Raw genomic sequence first — 22,156 nt, forward strand, 5'->3', positions numbered from 1 at the left:
GATGTGATATGGGGATGGTGTCGTTATTTGTTTTATACAACACTCTGCATACTCTTCAACAGTAAATCCTCATATAGAATTCCTTCTTCGGTGTCTCTAGTGAAGAGCAACGCACAGTTAGCAATGCAGTAACATCTATTGATGGGAATGGAACTCATTGTGCTGTTAATTGTATGTTGCTCCACTTCTCACCATATTAATTATGGGCTGTGATAATAGGGGCAATGTGGCTTTTAGGATAACGGCTGGGCTTTACCTTTTATTATATCATTGGGATGAATATCCAGGGTAGCCCTATATATTCACCCTATCGTGGCTTATCTGGCCAAATGGGTCATGTATAAAGTGATGGTTATGTGTGTTATGTTGGAGTGATGTATAGCAGTGTATTCGGTGGTCCCTGAACGTTCTAGGCTGGTAATACTTACCCAGCCTGCACGCCCAGGGATCCAGGTTCTACTGGTTCCATGAGGAGGTTGGGAACAATGGAGGTTGGGGGTGGGCAGTTCTCCTATCTGGGAGACGTTGGTCCGATAAGCGGAGCTATTGTCTGCCCAGACAGAGAGGCGCCTACTGTATCTCCTCCAGAGATAGCGGGTTGGCACTGAGAACAGGACCAGGTAGGGGTTGTCCTCATTTGACGGTTTGTAATTCCCGCCCTCCTTGCCTCAGCCTCCCCGTCACACCCCTCACCCTCCTGGTCAAATATTCCCCCTCCTCATGGCCTGAGGGGACCATATCACCCGGCCACACTGTACTAATGGGTAAATGTGATGGTCATTCATATAATATGCAGTAAAATAACATGATTACATAAACAGCCAAGAATAGATCCTTCATTAATGCAACATTTAGGTTTTATTGCGTATTACGTCAGCATTGTATCCTTGTATTGTGTATCCTGTGAGGACAATGTGCCCATTACCTTTCCGTATAACATACAGGACGACTAAAAATAGCTCCTGACATTGGCAACTTGATGTACAACAGTGTCCAGAAACATATCATTCTAACGAGCATTGTATAGGAAGGTCGGGTGTAATAATGCTTTCCCGGAGTTGGCTGTAATTTGTGTGTCCTGAATCGAGCAGCCTTGGTTATTCCTTGCAAAACAACCCCAAGATCTTCTATAAATTGGGAGCCCAAGGGCAGGGGTGGCCAACTCCAGTCTTCAAGGGTCACCACCAACAGTCCAGGTATTAGGGATATCCCTGCTTCAGCACAGGTGGCTCAGTGATTCTTACTGAGCCATCTGTGCTGAAGCAGGGATATCCTTAAAACGTGACCTGCCCATGACAATGCCTTGGTACTGTACCTTAAAACCCTCATGTGCTGGATGCACTGCAAGCAGTGCAGGGGTTAATGATGACCAACCTGATACCTATTAAATTGGATCATTACTCGTTTGTTCCTGCTGAGCGTGTCCTGGAAGATGATTCACACCTCTGTTGATGTCATCCGAAGACACACTGAAAAGAAAATTAGTTTTCATTCACTCCAATTTCCTCGCTTGAGCCTGACAGCAAATTGATATTTTTCTTGTAGTGGCGGAGGGGATGTAAAATTAGACTATCCAGATGGCACCAGAATAACAGGACTGGGCTCGGTCAGTCCGGAACTGCCAAGAAAGAGAGGAGCAGTTTTATTTTGCCCAGTGAAGATACCGATGATGGAGAAGCCATGAGGGTATCCCCAGTTCCTCCATGGGCTCCCCAAACCTGCTTCATTAATCACATTGTCACGTCATACAGTGCTATAGCTGCAGTGAAGGATTCTGGGTAGTGATGTTGATACAGATGTAGCTGCCCTTCCTGTCTCTGGCACCAGGACAAACCTGTGTTACCCTGTTTGCCCCAACGGGGGCAAATTCGGATGCCTGAAACCCCCTGCAGCGATGTCACGGCTGGCACTGTCTCTTCAGCCGCGAGCCCAGAGACAGTGAGTCATGCTACCCCTGAATGAGCACATCGAGTTGGTCACTTTTAGCTTCCAAGCTATTTTTACATGGACTCCCTAGAGAGCTTTAACCTGCTGCATTACACAGATCGTACAGCCAAGCCAGGGACATGGAAGTGTAGAATCAGTGAACCAACTCAAAGACAACTATTTCATCCCTTTGGACTCATTATTTTAAGGCTTTCCTAATTCTTGTTGAATTTTTAGTGCGATTTTTAACTCCTTTTTTTATCCACCCTACCCTGAATGTGTCTGGTCCCCACGAAAGATTCAAACTTTGCCACTTGACTTGATATTTTTAATCTAAATACAATAGACTTCAAAATATTAGCGGACCTTTAACTAAATACATTGAAGGTGTAATTTTATTTTTCAAATTGACTCCCATGGTGATAAAGAATTCAAACAACATAAGCAAAAAAAGAGAGAAAATTCGCGCCAAAAAAGTTTTTTGCCTACTATTCAAGGTATGGCTTCAGTCCTTTCCACAGAATGATTCCGCTGCCTGAGTCTTTCAGAGGTTATTCACCAACCTCTGTATGAGTATGGGTAGAAAAGGGGAAATGTCCTCGGGCGCGTCACTCTGCTCCCAGCTCCACGACGTATGTTACGTGAAAAATAGAAGAGAAAGGGGAGGGCCACAATAAAAAACAACTCCAAGTTATACACACTTCTTATTTTTAGAGTGGGAAGGGAGGGGTGGTAGGGGAAAACAGGGGAAGAATGATATTGAACACACTTTTAGGGTAGAGACACACTCACATGGAATTTCTAATATCATGAGCTGGTATTCTCGCCTCAGCATGTAATGACATAGGTTGTAGATGAGGAAGTGCCCTCTGGTATCTTCCTTGACAAAAAATAAAAGGGAAAAACAAAATAGTGTAATACAATTTAATTAGACAATGGGTGCATGAGATTTAAAACTTACAAGCGACCGATATTTTCAAGCATAGAAAGGAGATGTCGCCGGGCTCCACAGTATATCCCTCTCTGGGTTGCAGTGTTGCTTCTCGGCTGATCCCTGCTGGCAGAAGGTCTTTGTATCTGTATATGGGGATAATTCTGGCTGCAGTATGGATACTTAAGGCCCGTGCACAGGCTATGTTCTCCTCCGGCCGCCTATCTCCTCCACAGATGTAGTTTTCAGCTTCGTTACTCCGTTGCGTGTGCGCATGCGCAGACGGCTAGATGCTGGGCCAGGATACAGGGAAAGAAAACTCCTCGCTACGGTGGCTTGGAAGGACCAAAAAACGTCAGACGCGTTTCGCCAATGCTTCCTCCGTCGTGGAGCTGGGAGCAGAGTGACGCGCCCGAGGACATTTCCCCTTTTCTACCCAAACAACGTAAGCAGGCTGCACCTGGATTAGGACCCACTCCTGCCGGATCATAAAACAGAACCAAGTGTTATTTTAATGAGCAAAGAAAACTTTGCTGCTCGATGCAAACGTTCTCTTTAATTGTTGAGCCCGTGTAGAATCCCCGAATTTACATAAATCTTGGTGTTCCTGGGTGGGATCCATTAAATTGCAATAGTGCCAATCGTGGCGCTATCCCGTGGAAACTCCAATTGAGTTCAATGGGAAATTCCATGCGACAGTGTCCCGCCTGGCACTATCACAGTTTCATGCATAACCCACATAGGGTCATAATTTCTAAGCAGTGCTACTTCATGAAATCCTTTCCAGCACCAGAAGACATGAATGAATGGTCCATTAGATGTCTTCCCCGCAGGTGTTGTATGGAGGAGCGAGGCTGAGCCGCTGTGCCTCACAGTGACGATCGTTTCTTTAAACCAGGCACAGTGCTACTGTTATTAAGCCATCTTTCAGCATTCTTGTGTCATTTGCATGTCGTTAGTCACCGTGGTGCAGTGACCGGTAGGAAGCCAGGCACTAATGCTATAACCAGGCACAAAAATACGTTATGGTCAGTAGAAAAGTGGCAACATCCCTGCCTTTCCCCATTATCTCTTGGCAAACAGCGCTTCCACTCCAGCCAGGGATTCTGGGTAATGACATGCAAATGAGCACGCACAATGTGTCACTCATTAGGCTGAGATTATACTCCCCGCGCGCGTGAATGTTCAGGCGATGGGGAGGCGTGGCCGTGATGTCAGGTGAGCGGTTTCCCTCATATCGCTTGGATTATCAAATTGATTTGCCTGTCCAAAACGCGGTCGCGCCTCATCGTGCGCACTATAGGCGGCCTTATCGGATTGAGGCGGGTGGTTCACGCGGGCGGGGGCTACTATAATCGCGGCCTTACTGATCCATTTTAACATGGACCCCTATAAACTTATGCCTACCGTATTACACAACTTTACGTTAACGCCATCTGAGTCATCCAGCAGAAAATACGCATGTCATCAAGGATTGAAAAACCGTATTTGTCATTTTCTCCATTATGTTTTATGGGGCAGCTTTTTCCAACCCCCCAAAAATTTCAACACAGCCACAAATAACATCAGAACTACTATATATTTTGGAAAGTGGTTTGTCTGTTTGCTATGCATTTGAAGACCTCTCAGGACCAGGGGTTCTCCCCTCCAGTCCTCAAGACACCCCCCCCCCCCCAACAGGTCAGGTTTTAATGATATCCCAGCTTCAGCACAGGTGTCCTTGACTGAGCCACTGATTCAGCCTCCTGTGCTGAAGCAGGGAGCCACTGACCTAACCTGGTAGGGGTCTTGAGGACTGGAGTTGAGAACCCGTAACCACATTTTGCAGGACGGTTCCTGAGATTAAGGAGCTGGTTTTTGTCTATGTTTGGATGCAATTGGACGCCATTTTTAATCAAGATGGCGGACTGAACCTTTCAAAACTGTGCTGATTTTAACCAAATCCGGCAGGACTGTAAGTAGCTGGGCTGGATGTAGAAAATCCATGTTTTGCACATTGGTCAACTTCATGTTGGATGCTCCAGAGCGGTCACTGGAAAAAATATGTATGTTTTTGCGCCAGATGGAAAAAACAAAAATATATGTTTTTTTACCCAACCGCATTAGAATAAAAATACATAAACATTTTTTCATTTGGAAACGAAAAAAATTGAATTATCCATTTATAAATCTCAGTATTTTTGTGGTTTCTTAGAATTCCCGAGCAATGCAGGGTACTTTCAGATTGTAAGCCGTAATTGTGTATGATTGCTGTATTGTTTTTGTTTGAATCAAACGAAAATGAAGATTGCAGCACAGGCAACGTGACATAGAATTGAACGAATAACGCCAATGTACCCTGAATATTTAATAGAGATTATTGAACAGCATGTATTTTCTTTTTTACAGTACTTTGTGATTTACACCTTACCCTGGGTACATTTGGCTCCTGCAATGCAGTGCAAAGCTATATATATATATATATATATATATATATATATATATATATATATATATATTTCTTACACATTCAGCAGCCAAAGCGTTAACTTCTAATCCCTTTATACAGAGGTATAGGCATCCCAGGGAGTTAAAGAGCATTATTCACACTTTTTCAGTCATTATTAAGTAATGGGGGAAAAGACAATAGGTTTAGTTTTCATGCATATACTTAAACGCCTTCATTCCCAAGGCTTTGTTAAATCGGCTTTTTCATTTAGAGGTACAGCTGTGTTATACTGTTCTTTATTTTCTTTATTCTCACTTCGTGCTGTGTATTTTAGGCAACTAGTGTCATTTAGCAAAGGCCAGGGGGGGTAACACAGCAGATCAGCTGATTCTGTGCTGCAAATGTCAATGAAATAAGGGCTGTTATTGCAGAAATCCATACCCGCCAAGGAACCCCAGGCCAGCAATGTGGCAGTCCCGACCAGTCTGTGTGCAGCTGCCCCTCTGTGTGGCAGTCCCGGCCAGTCTGTGTGCAGCTGCCCCTCTGTGTGGCAGTCCCTGCCAGTCTGTGTGCAGCTGCCCCTCTGTGTGGCAGTCCCGGCCAGTCTGTGTGCAGCTGCCCCTCTGTGTGGCAGTCCCGGCCAGTCTGTGTGCAGTTGCCCCTCTGTGTGGCAGTCCCGGCCAGTTTGTGTGCAGTTGCCCCTCTGTGTGGCAGTCCCGGCCAGTCTGTGTGCAGCTGCCCCTCTGTGTGGCAGTCCCGGCCAGTCTGTGTGCAGCTGCCCCTCTGTGTGGCAGTCCCGGCCAGTCTGTGTGCAGTTGCCCCTCTGTGTGGCAGTCCCGGCCAGTCTGTGTGCAGCTGCCCCTCTGTTATACCACTGTTGGTATAACAAATGGCATGGGTTGGCACAAGTATAGCAAGAAAAGCAATGCAAATGCTTTAGATCAGAGGTGGGCAACATCAGTCCTCAAAGGCCACCAACGGGCCAGGTTTTCAGCATGTCCCTGCTTCAGCACAGGTGGCTCAATCAGTGGCTCAGTCAAAGACTGAGCAACACCTGTGCTGAAGCAGGGATATCCTGAAAAGCTGCCCTGTTGGTGGCCCTTGAGGACGGGAGTTGGCCGCCCGTGGACCAGTGTTATGTAATGTGAATACAAAGGCGCATATCCAGTGTGCTACTGCTACACAGTGATACACAAGCAGGGATATCTTGGAAACCTGACCTGTTGGTGACCCTTGAGGACGGAAGTTGCCCCCCCCCCCGCCCTCTATGGCGCAGGCCCCAGTTGGCGTGTGCGCATGCACGCACAAAGCGCGATGTGCGACCACCTTTGCGAAAAGACAAGATTTTTGTCTTTTGGCGCGGCGGTGGAGTGCTGGCCCCGTCACGGCGGCAGTTCATCCAATGAGGGCGAACCAGCCACGTGATGTCATGGCCGCGCCACAAACGTTGTATTTTCTCCCACTGCTCTTCTCTGAACGCACGTCTCATCGCGACCGCAGATCGCGGGCAGCCGGTCCGACGCACGTTCACGCCATGACTGGCGCCGTAGCCTAAGATCAAATGCAAATTATTTTACCCACTCACTAGAGATGTGCACTTTTTTTTGGGGGGGGGGAGGAGATTTCTGTAAAGAAATAGCAAAAATGGCAAGTTTTGCACACAAACAATTGGCGAGCATTAAAAGTTAACGCGCGAGGTTACGCGGCCCCTTACGTACGCCCATTTTCGTGGACGTTTGGAAAATGTGTCCGAAATTTCGCATAATTTGCAGAATCCGGGCAATGAAACATTTTGCAAAAAGCGCCAACTTTAGGGGAAATCCTCGAACAAAATGTCACAGATTAATTTGGACGACATTTGCACAACTCTACAACTGTCTGTTTGCTTGGCGGGTCCATTGGAGTGAAAGGGGGTCTCAAAAAAGAGGGTGGGGTCCAGTTTGACAAGTTTAACTGATAATTACTAATGATAAAGAACACTTATCAGCACATTCACGTGTCTCAGACAAGCCCCCAAACCTGCTTTACCCCATAATCGCACAGCACTCCGTTATTCCACTGCTGCAAAGGATTCTGGGTAATGGCATGCACTTACACTAATACATAGTCATGTCAATCCTTCTAGTGTCTGTGGCAGTGCTGCTGCCTTGTCTATCAAATAACGCCAATCCCTTCAGATCACCATCTTTCTTACAATCACACACATGTTGGGTAAGTTGGGGGAGGGGTGGGGGGGGGTTGACATTGGAGGTTCCCTAAAAGTTGGAGAGGGGGAGGGAGGACATGTTCTCCTTTCCTGCGCCTTCATTGGTGGTGCCTCTTCCCCCAAGGTAGAGAAAGAGTTAAAAGAAAAAGAAATGTATTCACACGGTTACTCATCATGTCCCCGATCTGTTCTTTTATAATGGGGATAATTGAGATAATTGCAGTGGAGTTTAAATGTAGATCATTGTACAATTAATCTCTCTGATTTCCTGCCTACTCGCCAAACAGCAGCAAAGTATGCACTCTGAGCCCAGAAACATCTGCCCGGCCCGAAAAATGCGTTTCTACTGGGGGTGCAGCAAAGAAGGCGCAGGCTCCCAGTGTCAACTGCCTGTGCCAGTGCAACGACCTGTGCATCTTTCTACGTGTGAATAGGCAAATCTGTGGGCATCAGATATGCGTGTGCCTGTGTTTCACGTGCAGTATATTATTGCCTTTGTGTGTATGAGCGCCTGGGTCTGTTATTCTGTTGTTATACATTTGTGCATACAAAATATGTGCTCCCCCATCCTGCTTGCTGACTTGAAATGTGCAACGTGTGGTCAGACTCACTGCAGAAATCACAACATGGCAGAAAATTTCCTATATTGAGAAGGTGATCAGTACAGATGATTTAAAATATTAATTATAATAATAACTCACTAGAGCACGGGGCGCTCAACTCCAGTGCTCAAGACCCCCAAAAGGTCAGGTTTTAAGGATATCTCTGCTTCAGCACAGGTGGCTCAATCAGTGGCTCAGTCTTCGACTGTTCTCCTTGCCAGTCTTCGCCTGAGCCACTGATTCAGCCACTTTGGCTGAAGCAGGGATATCTCCAGGATACCTGGCCTGTTGGTGGCCATTAAGGACTGAAGTTGGCCGCCCCAGTGTTATGATTTCCAACGCAGTGTTTAAATAATGGCTGGTTTGCTTTCCGAGTAGAAACGCCCCGATGTCACTTTGTTTCAGGTGACCCACCTCTATCGGCCACTGCAGATGTTGTGATCCACATACTGGATGTGAACGATAACTTCCCATTTCTAGTTGGAGACTACTCAAAGGAATATTTCTGCACCCCAAAGAGGAACACCCAGAGAATCATCATCCGGGGGTTTGACTATGATTCAGTGGAAAACAGCGTCCCATTTACCTTCAGTCTTCCCGATGACCCTACGCTTGAAACACGATGGAGAGTAACTGCTCTTAACGGTATGTATGGTAACAAGTCTAACACTGAACAGCTACTTTCTATCAGGGTATGACCATACAATAATATACAATTATATATACAGTATGTACGAGAAGACAGGTGGGGGGGATAGAGAACCCCAGTCACGTGCACTCTCAGATCAATGTGTACGTGTCAGAGTGGGACTCAGGTATGTACTGGAGCACTAGGTAGGGTATGGTAAGGGTAATGACATTAGATCCCTTAATGATATTGTGCAGTGCTTAGTGAAAATAATGTGCCACGGGTTCTACAGATCCATAACTAAATGCGGGTTCTTCTGCCAATTTGTAGGGAGCCATGCTTCTCTTTCAATGGGGACCAGCTACCTGGAGCCGAAGGTCCATCACGTTCTCATCATCATCACAGACAGCGGGACGCCCCCTCAGAGCCAGCACGTGCACCTGCCAGGTAACAGCAGGACGCAATCTCCGGGTTACCCATGGGTGCTGAGAATACTGGGCTTATTTTATTTGGACTAACAATTGATATTATGAGACAAGCTTCCCAGAGTTCTCCTCTCTTCCTCAGGTCAAGCATTAGTCAATAGGATAGTTATTAGATACTCAGTGTAATGACTTTAACCATTATATATCGCTATAGGGACACATTTCTGTGTCTACAGCAGGCGGGCTGAGATATTGCATTATCATCACGTGGTAGTATGTTTAAGTATATTAAAGCAACAACGCTCCTTGTTTTTTATTTTACCCTCCATTTTTTTAACTGATGGTTTCCCCCGTAGTGCCACTGCGGTACTTTTAGGTCACGGGGAGACCTGGACTCCTGATATACTTATCTGTGAAATTACAGGGTTTAAATCTCCCTCCAGGGGAAACAAAATGGCTGCCAAATCTCAGGCCAGTTGGAAGCCACAACATCAGTTGGTGCTTCGTATCGGACGGCCATTTAAAGCCCCTTTAAAAATCAGGACGTAATACCGGTCGCTATCCCAGAAATCGGGGGTCCCAAGAGCTGAAAATAGTCCGGTTCAGGTTTGGTGGACTCCCCGGCCCAAACCTCCTATAACATCGTACGTTACTGACAGTGTAATCTCTGGAATGAATCTCTTCCGCTGACATTATTTGTGATGCTAAAGTAATATTCAGTGAGGCTGACCCCAAATCTGCAGTTTGACACAGAGAGGAATGTCTGCTAATTAAACACAAATGTGTTAAATCGGTGAATAGAAATACCGTGTTTTGCTTCATATCCATTTTACATGGACCCACTATAAGCCGTATTACCCAGAATCCCTGGCTGCAGGGGAAGCATTGATAATGGGGAGAGGCAGGGTTGCAGACCTGTCTGGGACGTGTGACTGTGCTCACTATGTTTATTTGCTGCACACAATATATTGTGGATGGTTTCTGCTATATTTTTTTTTTTATTTTTTTACCCATCATAACTTTTTTTTTATGTCTGAATAGAAATGCAAACTAAAGCAATCACTCATATACACCGTTTTTTATTTATTTTCATTAAAGTTTCACACGCCTGTCTGTGCATTGTTCGGCAGCAATACGTTTAAAAGACTTCCCAAGACAGAATTCCAAGTTGTTGTTCTAAAAATATTCCCTGCAGTTAGCCAGTGCGGGACTTTCCTCTCCGTGTCAGACGCACATGTCCCTTCCTGGATCACTCCTCTAGAAGTGACAACCAGTGATCTATGCACAGGTTTGGTTTGAACAAGACATCATGACATTGTAAATCCTACAGTATCAGTTGAATTAATGGTGCTGTCCCCTTTGCAGCATATGTTGTAGGTATAGGACGATCCGGCTGAACCGCAGGGACTTGAATGTGCACGGCTAACAAGCACTGCTGGTTAAAAGAGATGTGTTGCACTTACAAGTTGTGCATAGCAACAAACAGCACAAAAACCTTGGCGAGCTTCATGTGAAACGCGCAGGGAACGCTCTGCCTCGCGTCCATGTGCTGGTTTCTCCTATAACTGCTTCCCTGCTGCAGATTTGCTTATTAGATGGGCGCAAGTAAATATTCCGCCTGTTAATATGTATCAAATAGTCCACGGCCCTGTTCTTTTTTTTGCCCACAGCTGCGATTCTTGTAGCTCTGTTATGCAAACCGCTTCTAAAAAAAAATCACATTTTTTTTTTAAACACCACAGAAAAGGGGCGAGATCGGAATTATGAGTTACATCCAGGGACTGAAATATGGGTATGACAGAGAGAGCAGAACCCATCAGTCAGACCGGGGGTGGAGATAGCACCACCTCATGTCATTTGTCACTTTTCTTATAGATGCGGTTTAGAAGACGCGATTTGCAACAGAGAATAAAAATCTGATTTTATTCAGCTACTTCTGAAACTGGCAAACCGCGCGGTTTGGTAATGACGGCCTCGGAAGTGCTAGAATAGGCCCCTAAAGCTGCCAATGATAATGGCAAGCTGCAGGGGACTGTGCCTTTAAAACCGTGCCCATGTGATATAAGATGATACACATGTCCACAACAGGAAGACATGTTTTCCCAACCCAAGAAAAACATTTAGTTTGGCAAGAAACATTAATGATTTATTTTACCAAGCAGTGCTGCATTCATTCTACTTGAAGTGTCTTCTGAGTGCTAGAGGACATTGTCTGGATGAACTGTGCCTGTTTATTTTTTTAGCAGAGAAATGAATAGTGTGCCAGACACACACACACACACACACACACACACACACACACACACACACACACACACACACACACACACACACACACACACACACACACACACACACACACACACACACACACACACACACACACACACACACACACACACACACACACTCTTACATCTTGGGATAACTATAAAAGACATATACAGACACGCACTGCCTAATTTTAGTTGTTACTATTGTAGCGCATCGGAAAACAGCGGTGTGTTAAAGCAGAAGTACCAATGATCCCAAATGAAAGCAGTGGGGAGATGTTACTCTGATTCATCTGGTTTTCATACCAGTGTTGTGCCTGTGGGAGTATTTGATACATGTTGAGGCTGCTTGAGAAATGTCTTGTAAATGTGCTCTGTTTTGATCCCCTAATCTGAGATTGAAATATTTATGCAAAAATGTCCCTACATGGAGTAACTCTAAGGACATCACATCACCCGCACCTAGATGACCCAAACTTCTCGTCTTGCACACAGGTCGTTATGGCACCAATAGCATGGCATCTGGGCCGTTCCATATTAGCGCTGGGTACATAGAAGTTAGCCCCCCCAGCAAACATTGGGATTACATACATGCCAAGATGCAGGCACATAATGCACAGGGGAATGTAAGAGTGGGCTTATCCTTCTGCTACCAGAGGCATCACCACTCACCTCTCTTCTTCACCTGATTTTTGGAGCAGTGCAGGGAGGAAAGGGCAGGTTTGTGCTGTTTCAGACGAAGCAGGAGCCCATGTGAATAGTAATGAATCCCAACACCCTTCTTCCTTTCAGTGTTCATAAATGACATTACATTAAATACGGCTTCTCTGGACAGGAAAATAAGGTTACTCCATTGGACTTCTTTTGTGTTTGAGGAGAAACTTCATAAAGGTTATATCTTGATAGATGGTTTGACTTTGCGGGCAGCATTGAAGGAGTTAAACAAGATAATTCCCCCCCCCCCCCCCCCCCATTGTAAAGACATAGCACAATAACATGAGTCAGTACTGTAAATTAACATCAACACTTCAGTTTCATTATTACAGAGAGCACAGTTGATTCCCTGTAATTAATTGACATTTTGCATTGCACTGCCCGAATGCATTATAATTCCTGTAAAGTATTACAATTTCACAACAATAAAGTTACATTCGTTTTCTTTTTTGGCATCGGCAATAATCCCCTGGCAGCCCCGCGCCTGTCTAATTATGTCTTAACCTTTCGCAAACTAAAGGCCTGCCTATTACTACCTGGTATTCTCCTGATTGACGAGCAGTGAAAGCTTTCTGATCTGCGGCCCTGCTGGCTGATCCGCATTTACCTGCTGATTTTCCCTTTTGCAATCTGCAGCTGTCGGAGGAGACCTTGTCAGACTGCGCAGAGCTTTCAGGCTAAATACAAGTCGGTTTCATGTTAGCTGCCTTCATATAATCAGATTGGCTCCTGTCTCAGAGAATAATATACTGTAGTCCCCCGGCCAGGCTGGACTTTTGGAAGGAGTAAAAGAGAAGATACCAGTCTGAGGACGACTTGTTGGTTTCTGTCGGTTGTTTGTTTCTTTGGCCTTTTCCCTGGGGCACATGCAGAAGTGCCGCTCTCTGTGCCAGGCGGCTGTGCTCCTTAGCAGAGGCCTGTGCTCATTCTGCGTGCGCTGGGCTTTGTGCTTTGTCTTCTGATGCTCCGTAGTGCATTATGCTTCATGCTTTGTACTTGTGCACCGTAGTGGTCTCTAGGGCTCTGTGCTTGGTGCTCTTGGACGATGGTGCTTTAGTGCTCTTTGCTACATGCCATGTGCTTGTGCATCATAGTGCTCTGTGCTATATGCCGTGTTTGTGCATCATAGTGCTCTGTGCTACATGCCCTGAGTTTGTGCATGATAGTGCTCTCTGCTTGGTACTCTTGCACGATGGTGCTTTAGTGCTCTGTGCTATATGCCATGTGTTTGTGCATCATAGTGCTCTGTGCTATATGCCATGTGTTTGTGCATCATAGTGCTCTGTGCTATATGCTCTGTGCTATATGCCCTGTGCTTGTGCATCATAGTGTTCTGTGTTTGTGCATCATAGTGCTCTGTGCTACATGCCCTGAGTTTGTGCGTGATAGTGCTCTCTGCTTGGTACTCTTGCACGATGGTGCTTTAGTGCTCTGTGCTATATGGCATGTGTTTGTGCATCATAGTGCTCTGTGCTATATGCTCTGTGCTTGTGCATCATAGTGCTCTGTGCTATATGCCCTGTGCTTGTGCATCATAGTGCTCTGTGTTTGTGCATCATAGTGCTCTGTGCTACATGCATGATAGTGCTCTCTGCTTGGTACTCTTGCACGATGGTGCTTTAGTGCTCAGTGCTATATGCTCTGTTTTTGTGCATCATAGTGCTCTGTGCTATATGCCATGTGCTTGTGCATCATAGTGCTCTGTGCTATGTGTTCTGTGTTTGTGCATCATAGTGCTCTGTGCTACATGCATGATAGTGCTCTCTGCTTGGTACTCTTGCACGATGGTGCTTTAGTGCTTTGTGCTATATGCTGTGTTTGTGCATCATAGTGCTCTGTGCTATATGCCATGTGCTTGTGCATCATAGTGCTCTGTGCTATATGTTCTGTGTTGGTGCATCATAGTGCTCTGTGCTACATGCTCTGTGTTTGTGCATGATGGTGCTCTATGCATGGTACTCTTGCACGATGGCGCTTTAGTGCTGTGCTTGTGCACGATGGTGCTCCTTTTTTCTCTGCTCAGTATAGTGCTTTCTACGCTCTGAAGTCATCACTCATGCATAGCCCACAGTGCTTAGTGCATCCATATAGTGCTCCATGCAAATGCTCTGACGCTTGATCTTAGCCAAAGGGCTGAGTGGTTATTCCCTATCCTTGCATCCCTCTTGTTTAACCCCTTTACTCCCAGAGGGGTTTCCAATTCAATGGTATGATTTTCTGATACCAGTCCACTCTCATTTTCCTGCTTTCTCCCTGATAAAAATGCCCTCAACCCAATCTACGTTAAGAAGAAATGATGTCTCTCGTTTGCCTTCCCCACTTCCACTGACGGAAGCGTTCACATCAGGAGTAGCCAACTGCAGTCCTCAAGAGCTACCAACAGGTCAGGTTTTCAGGATATCCCTGCTTCAGCACAGGTGACTTAATCAGTCCTTGCTTCAGCACAGGTGGGCTCAATCAGTCGCTGCTTCAGCACAGGAGGCTCAATCAGTGGCTCAGTCTTTGACTGAGCCAGTGCGGAAGCAGGGAGACATACTGCAAACCTGAGTTGCAGTAGATGTAGATAGAGCACAGCCAGGGAAATCCTGCTTCTGGTATCCAGAGGAAGAAAAACAGCCAGGCAACTCCAAACTAAGATTAACGATCACATTTATTGCATGCTAGAAAAACAATAAAAAAACAGACCACATGAACGCACCATTTTCATCTGGACATTTATGTCTCATACTTTCTACAGACGGAATTGTGTCTGATTGTTGAGCACTACACTCACTCTTATACTGCAAACCTGACCTGTTGGTAGCTCTTGAGGACTGGAGTTGGCCGCTCCTGGTTCACATGTTGTCCAACATGCAGAGTAGTTTGCCACTCTGCTTCTTGTCACCCGAACCCTCTTCATCCGTCGGACACTGGTTAGGGAATTTTCTGAGGCGTGTTTAGTTAAATGACACACTAATTATTTAATGGGCAAATGCAGAGTTTTCATCCGTAACTTCTTTTCCCATCTGTTTTCAATGGAAAGTTTATTTCGCAGCAGTAACATGCCAGCGGTCCCATTTCTCTATTTTAAGTCTCTTTTTCCACCGTCAGGTTCTGCTACAGAAATGTACGGGACGGACCGGTCTCTTTTCAAACCGCAATACATTTTGGCAGGAAGCCAATCTTTCTTAACTTTTGGTTTATTAGCTATATAACATCTGATGTCATTTATAATGACTGAATAAAACATTTTATATCACTAAACTAATTGTAAACAAACTGTATAAATAGTATGTGATTATTTTTATGGGAAAGAGCGAGCGGTATTAAACCACTTTGATGCCCCAGTGTGACGCCATCCTTCTAGTCTTGATGCAGAATGGATATGTACTATTTACATTTCTGAAAGGTAGTGTCCCCTTTGGCAGAGAGAGGCCTATATATGATGGGTGAACATGGCATGTACCCACTTCTTGTATTTTTATTTCACCATCCTCTGATTGGGTAAGGTCACCGTTGGCCTTGAAAGGCCAGATGTTACCTGTTTCTGCTGGTTGGGTGCATACAAAATGTGTTCTGCTACCTGCTTCCTGCTTCAGAGAAGAACGGTCAATGGGCCTAATACGGTTATAATGTCCTGTTGCTCTGTTATCTCAGTGACTGTGTGCCGCTGCAATACCATGGGGCACTGTAAGATAGAAGTGGAGAAGATGGAAGGGATGCCTACAGTTGCGTCTGCCGTGGGCATCACCGTGGGTACACTGGGAGCCATAGGTATGTACTTTATCTGAACAATATACGATATATATAATATATATATATATATACCCACATACATATACATGTACACACATTCTTTTTATATATAAAATCAGTTGTGTGGTGCAACTGTTAACAAGTTGCAAACACCCACCACCATGAGAGTTGACAATCATTGGCAATGAGTTAATGATTGTTATTAGTGAATTGATCCGTTAGACCATTAGGCCCTGTTCTTGGATATGTTATTGTGATGGTTTACATCAGGGATATTCATTTGGTGGTCCATGGACCACATGTGACCAGCGCAGGGCCTTGATGTGGCATTTGGACTTCTGTCCCTAGTCATTTCATACCAGTTTCTTAAAGATTTCTTCTAGGTTTGAAGCAGGGGGGGGGGGTCTCCAAAGCTGAACTGTGTTAATGTCAGGTCCCAGGACCCGCTGCTTCCAAAGATATTTACCTCACAAGGTGCCCCCAGTAGCCTCCCCGGCTGAGTAAACAATATGGAGGTTTAAATCTCCCGCAGCACGGGAACCAATAGGAAGCCATCCCAATAGCACGCATGCCGCAGGAGATCTGACTCCTAAAGTTCCGGCAGCCCCTACAGAGGTAAAGATCCTGGGAGGCAGGGGGTTTCCAGAGCTAAAATGAACACTGTGCAGCCCCGGGGACCCCCAGCTTCATAACTGTTACAAAAATATAAACAAGAATTGGTTGAAATGCTGCTTTAAGCAAACAGTATAAGTGCATTTTTTTTTACATTTGTAAGGTAATATAAATATATGGCAAAATGTTGAAATATAATAATTTTGAAGTCTCTAAATGTATCTGTAATTACATTACAATAAACTTGTGGCCCTTCTACCCCTAAATGTTTTCTGATCTGGCCCCTTTGGGAACTGCTTTACATGATAATACAGCCTATATACTAGTGACGATGAATAATCTGTATACTAAGTGAGTAAAGGGGCATTCAAAGAGGCATCACTGGGGTTGTATATCCAGTTAAACAAGGGTCCTGAAACCCGTCACTAAATAGAATTCAGCTCATGAAAACGTTGAATAAACTGTTTCATTTCAGGTTTTTTCTTGATCATAATCTTTGTCCGCCTGTCTTTCGTGGCCCCTGGCAAGGCGAAGACTGGATCCTCCGACACAATGCCTTAGAAGTCGACCGCATAAAAAGGGAACGGCACGACGAGGAAGACTTTGAAAGACGCAGCCGAATAATATTTGCTGCACTTAAAAAATAACAAACAAAAAAAAAACACAACCCGTTAAATAAAAAAATTAGATTCCCAAATAGTTTCAGTAGCAATTCCAGTCTATGGAATTGGAATCGTCCCCTCTCCCCTGTGCTCTGCAATATGTCACTGATCCCGTTGGCGCTGAGAGAGTTAACACGCAACACTTCCAGTCAACAAACATCTTTGCAATGTGCAGGATGAATGTGAGATGCAATGAAATGTTATTTCCCATTTATGCTGCAGACCGTTGCAAAGACCTGTTGTTAGTTTGTAGGCTTTTAGGTTTTAAACATAGTGGCAAGAAGCAAGGTCTGCTCTGTAATATCAGTGAGTAGGCAGATCCAATTAAATCCCACACGAAAACCCTGACTGTGAATAAAAGAGATGAATTGTCTCGATGAGTTGGTTGATAGGAGTCTGTTCCGGTAAAAATGCCTGGTTGTTAGAGGAATCTTGCACGAGGGAACCGGAAGAATCAATTATCTAATGGGATTTTAATATAGAAATTCGGTTCTGCTTCCCCTCCCCGTGCTGCAAAACTGGACCAAAATCTCTGCTAAATTAGCCACGGGGAATTGTGAGTCTCCTCACTGTAACTGAGAGGCCCACCAACTCATCAGATAAACCATTGCACATTTAATCGCTTTTCCATTACACTTTCAAGTGAGTTTCCATTTCTCGAATGTTTCATTTTTGACAGTGTTGTGCTTTGTAGAAATATGTGTGCCCGGTTTCAGCGCCGCAGAAATAGCTTGTTTATAGTGATGGTGCCACCCACTCAGCCGCTTGATAAGTGGACAACTAAGCATATATTCAACACATCGGTGACATGAAATTGGGAGCTCAATTCACTTAAAGAGACAGTCTTGTGTAGCAACCCAAAAAATAATGTAACAGCTTATCATTGTAGTTGGTTCTTTACAAAGTTGCATCGCCCGAGCGTAACAATGTTACTTGTCTCCTGTGAAAATTTATGTTTTATTTTTTTTGTTGTATCTACTGAATTCATGTATATTTTGGCTACTGGGCAGATGTCTGATACATAACAGGTACTATGTCCTAATTGAGCCAGCTTGTAATTTAGGGATTTGGAAAGAGTTTATATGCTGGAATAAGAGAAGGAAGCCGAGATATATTTACTACATATTATAAAGGAATAAAACATGGTCTATATATCGAGCTGGTATGTTTTGCACTTTTCTCTGCATTAAAAATCGACGAACAGATTTCTGCTTTTTGGTGCAAAATAAAAAAATTAAGTTCATGCGTGACAAGTCAATGCAAATTTTTGCGCGGCTTCGAAAAGTAGCCTCCTGAGGTTTCCAAAAAGATAATGGGATCAAAGACGAATAGTCCCTTAAGTGGAAGAGGGGAAATCAAGATATTGCTACACAATAAGGGGTTGCCAATCTATTAGACCAATTATTTTCTTGTCACCCATTCTTACCAGTAGGAAATTACCAGGCCAAGCAGAGAGCAGTGTGTAATAGCTGTACGTCCCCTATTAGTTAGTACAGTTAGCTGGTTTAAATGGTAAAAGATCTCTTCTTGCCTTATCCAACGCTATTTTTATTTTTGACTCGTGAGTTTTAAATATTTTGTCTCTGAGATGTAAAACGGAAGTTCTCCCCAGAGCCCAGGGCAGACTAAATGTTACCATAGTGCAGTGATTTCCAACCTTTTTTGTTTGGAGGAACCCTTGAAGTATTTTGAAAAATCTCGGGGATCCCCTATCTGGCTGGCACATATTAGGTTCGACAGGGGTCAGTCACACAATTTCACTCCTAACGAGCCACCTCTATTTCCCACCCTCTACCCATGTATTTATCTCCCCTCCATCTCACTCACTCTCCCCCCTCCTGCTTCGCATGTATTTATCCCTTGCTTCTCACTCTTACTCCCTCTTTTCCTCACTCACTCCCTCCTGCCCCCTCTTCTCTCACTCGACCCTACCTTCCGTCAATTACCCCACTCTCAATCAATCCACCCTACAAAAAACATACCAAAAAACTCCACCCTGGGGGGGGGGCTGTGGTCCGAAGGAGGAACCCCTGAGACTGCTTCAAGGAGCCCCATGGTTCCACGGAACCCTGGTTGGAAATCACTGCCATAGTGGAAGCGTCAGAAGCTAGAGATTTAAAAAAAAAATTATAATGCTAAAAATCATGATTTTCTTTTTTTTATTATTATTTCCATTTCAATTTTCAGGGAACAGAAATAAAAAGAGGGTGTAAAAGGAGTTTTAGCCAAATGCACATTGCATATAATTTACATTGGTGCAGAGCCAGCCGATGGATTTACCTTCACACCAAGACTCATTACAAATAACCTGTTAGTCCGGGGCTACAGAGCGGCTTAAGTTTTAGCAAAGGTATACCTCTTTTTCAGATTGTTTATGTGGGGTCCCAACTCAGCCAAGCCCCCCCAAGTAAGTTCAAACCCACTTGAGTTCCTTTCAGAACACTAGTTAATTCTTCCATTGAGGCCATACCGTACGCCAAAAATTGTTAAATATAAAGTAAATATGCGGCACTTCTGGAGTTCCCCACTTGGACATTAGAGTTAATCTAGTTGCTATTAAAATGTGAATAAGTCGCTTGGTATCATGTTTCAATAGGGCCAACCACTTCGGAACCAGGAGTGCGACCTTGGGATCCGGAGGAACAGAAAAGTCAAATACCTTGGCGATCATATCGAAAATACTGACCCAAAATTGGGAAATGACGGGGCAGCACCACCAGATTTTAAAATAAGTCTTCACCTGGCCGTGACCTTACCTGCATAATAGGGAAATACTCTGATCGAATAGCTGACGGCGTGAAGATGTGATGCACCACCTACAGTATACATCATTTCCTTTATACACCGTACAGATAGAACTCTTGGCCGATCGCTCCCAGCCACTCCTGATCGCAATCCAATCCCAGATCTCGTTCCAAGTTGCTCATATATTTATCATTTGCCGGTTTATATGGAGGCCAGTTCAAAATATACTTTCTGTGTGCTTGAGTAATTACATACACTTTCACAAACTGTCGCGGGCTGGAAAACTTCCTGCGTGGGGAACAGAGTTTGCATAGCGCCTAATCTGGAAATAATCTTAAACTTCTGAATTGGAAACCATAGGAATGACCTTACTTTAGAATCTTGCAGGACATGTTCAGTGGGAAAGACACTCGGATGACCCATGCACCCTTGATTCTTGACCCTTCTGATTACCCATTACCCCAATCAACACAGACACCTTAAATTACATTAGGTTCAAATGGACACAGCTTTTTATTTAACCATAAACAAAACTTTTCTGGACCTGGTCAGCAAGTAGCCCCAAACCTATGACCCTGCCTTTCCCCATTATCTCTTAGTATGCAATGCTTCCACTGAAGCCAGGGATTCTGGGTAATGACATGCAAATGAGCATTCACAGTGGGACACCTTTTATTTTTTGTCCATTTTAACACAGACCCCTATAAGCGTACGCCTGCCGTTTCACACCGCTTTTCAGCAAAGCCTGGGTTATAGAAGTGCAGAGCCAGAAACCCTGCTCACAGACAGCTTTATCGACGTTTTGGATCTCATTTATGTGTGTTAGTGTTTCAATGATAAGTTCCTGCAAATGCAAGAATAGGTGGTGCTCAGATATTGGGTTTCTAATTTCATAAATGACCTAGCAGATTACCTACTGGGTTTTGTTACTGAAGAGGAAGCCATTGTTTGTGTCCAGCAAGACTTCAAAGCTTGTCACAAGACAAATAATTAAACTCAACATCTGCACGCACTCTGATTACAATCCGTTCATGAATTAGGATTGATCAGCGCAGGAATTAGGTCAATGATCTAAGCTCCTTTGATGTGCTGCCCAAGGCCTGTTCACTATTTCTCCCCCCCCCCCTCCTCCTCCATTCATTTCTTTCCCCCTCCATATCTGTGCCCAGTGATATGTTGTCATCCCTCTGCGTCTCTCAGCCCCCTCCTCCCTCCATCTCTCAGCCCCCTCCATCTCTCAGCCCCCTCCTCCCTCCATCTCTCAGCCCCCTCCATCTTTCAGCCCCCTCCTCCCTCCATCTCTTAGCCCCCTCCTCCCTCCATCTCTTAGCCCCCTCCTCCCTCCATCTCTTAGCCCCCTCCTCCCTCCATCTCTCAGACCCCTCCTCCCTCCATCTCTTAGCCCCCTCCTCCCTCCATCTCTTAGCCCCCTCCTCCCTCCATCTCTTAGCCCCCTCCTCCCTCCATCTCTTAGCCCCCTCCATCTCTCCATCTCTCAGCCCCCTCCTCCCTCCATCTCTCAGCCCCCTCCTCCCTCCATCTCTCAACCCCCATCCTCACCTGCATCTCTCAGCCCCCCAGGCCAATCTCTCCATCCCTAATCTATAACCCAGCCCCTTTTCCCCAAGCTAAAAGTCCCCTTACCTATATCGCGGAGCGGAACCAGTCCTGGCGGCAAACACCGGAAGTTGTCATTAAAACGCTGGGGCGGGCGCCAAATCCTTCCCTCCTCTGCTGCCGCAACCACCGCCATTGTCCCCCCCCCCCCCCCCCCCTGGAGCACTCTGCTGCAGGCACCATCCCCGCCACCCAAAAATATGGGACATTCAGCTTCCCGACAATGGGACACGGTACCCCAAAAAGGGACAACCCCGAACATAAGTGACACCTAGCATCCCCACCTGTGGAGCGGTGCGGGGCTTCCGGTCTTAGTTTATTGCGCCACAGTTATTGGCAGACCAGACAATGGGAATACACGGCAGAACTGGGCCAGTATACAGTGTGTTCAGAACTGGGCCATTATACAGTGTGTTCAGAACTGGGCCATTATACAGTGTGTTCAGAACTGGGCCATTATACAGTGTGTTCAGAACTGGGCCATTATACAGTGTGTTCAGAACTGGGCCATTATACAGTGTGTTCAGAACTGGGCCATTATACAGTGTGTTCAGAACTGGGCCATTATACAGTGTGTTCAGAACTGGGCCATTATACAGTGTGTTCAGAACTGGGCCATTATACAGTGTGTTCAGAACTGGGCCATTATACA

General features: G+C 45.2%; 1 protein-coding gene across 1 annotated transcript in view; it reads left to right on the top strand.

Annotated features, from left to right (window-relative positions):
* Positions 1-18,385, top strand: part of CDH16 (cadherin 16) — a 66,709-nt gene extending 48,324 nt beyond the window's left edge. The window contains exons 14-17 of the mRNA XM_075576391.1: positions 8,499-8,738; positions 9,052-9,168; positions 15,770-15,886; positions 16,956-18,385. Of these exons, the coding sequence (XP_075432506.1) occupies positions 8,499-8,738; positions 9,052-9,168; positions 15,770-15,886; positions 16,956-17,041 (560 nt within the window). The 3' untranslated portion in view covers positions 17,042-18,385. The remainder of the gene's footprint in view (positions 1-8,498; positions 8,739-9,051; positions 9,169-15,769; positions 15,887-16,955) is intronic.
* Positions 18,386-22,156: the final 3,771 nt, after the last annotated feature.

This window comes from Ascaphus truei, chromosome 19, assembly GCF_040206685.1.
Source record: "Ascaphus truei isolate aAscTru1 chromosome 19, aAscTru1.hap1, whole genome shotgun sequence".
Lineage (NCBI taxonomy): Eukaryota > Metazoa > Chordata > Amphibia > Anura > Ascaphidae > Ascaphus > Ascaphus truei.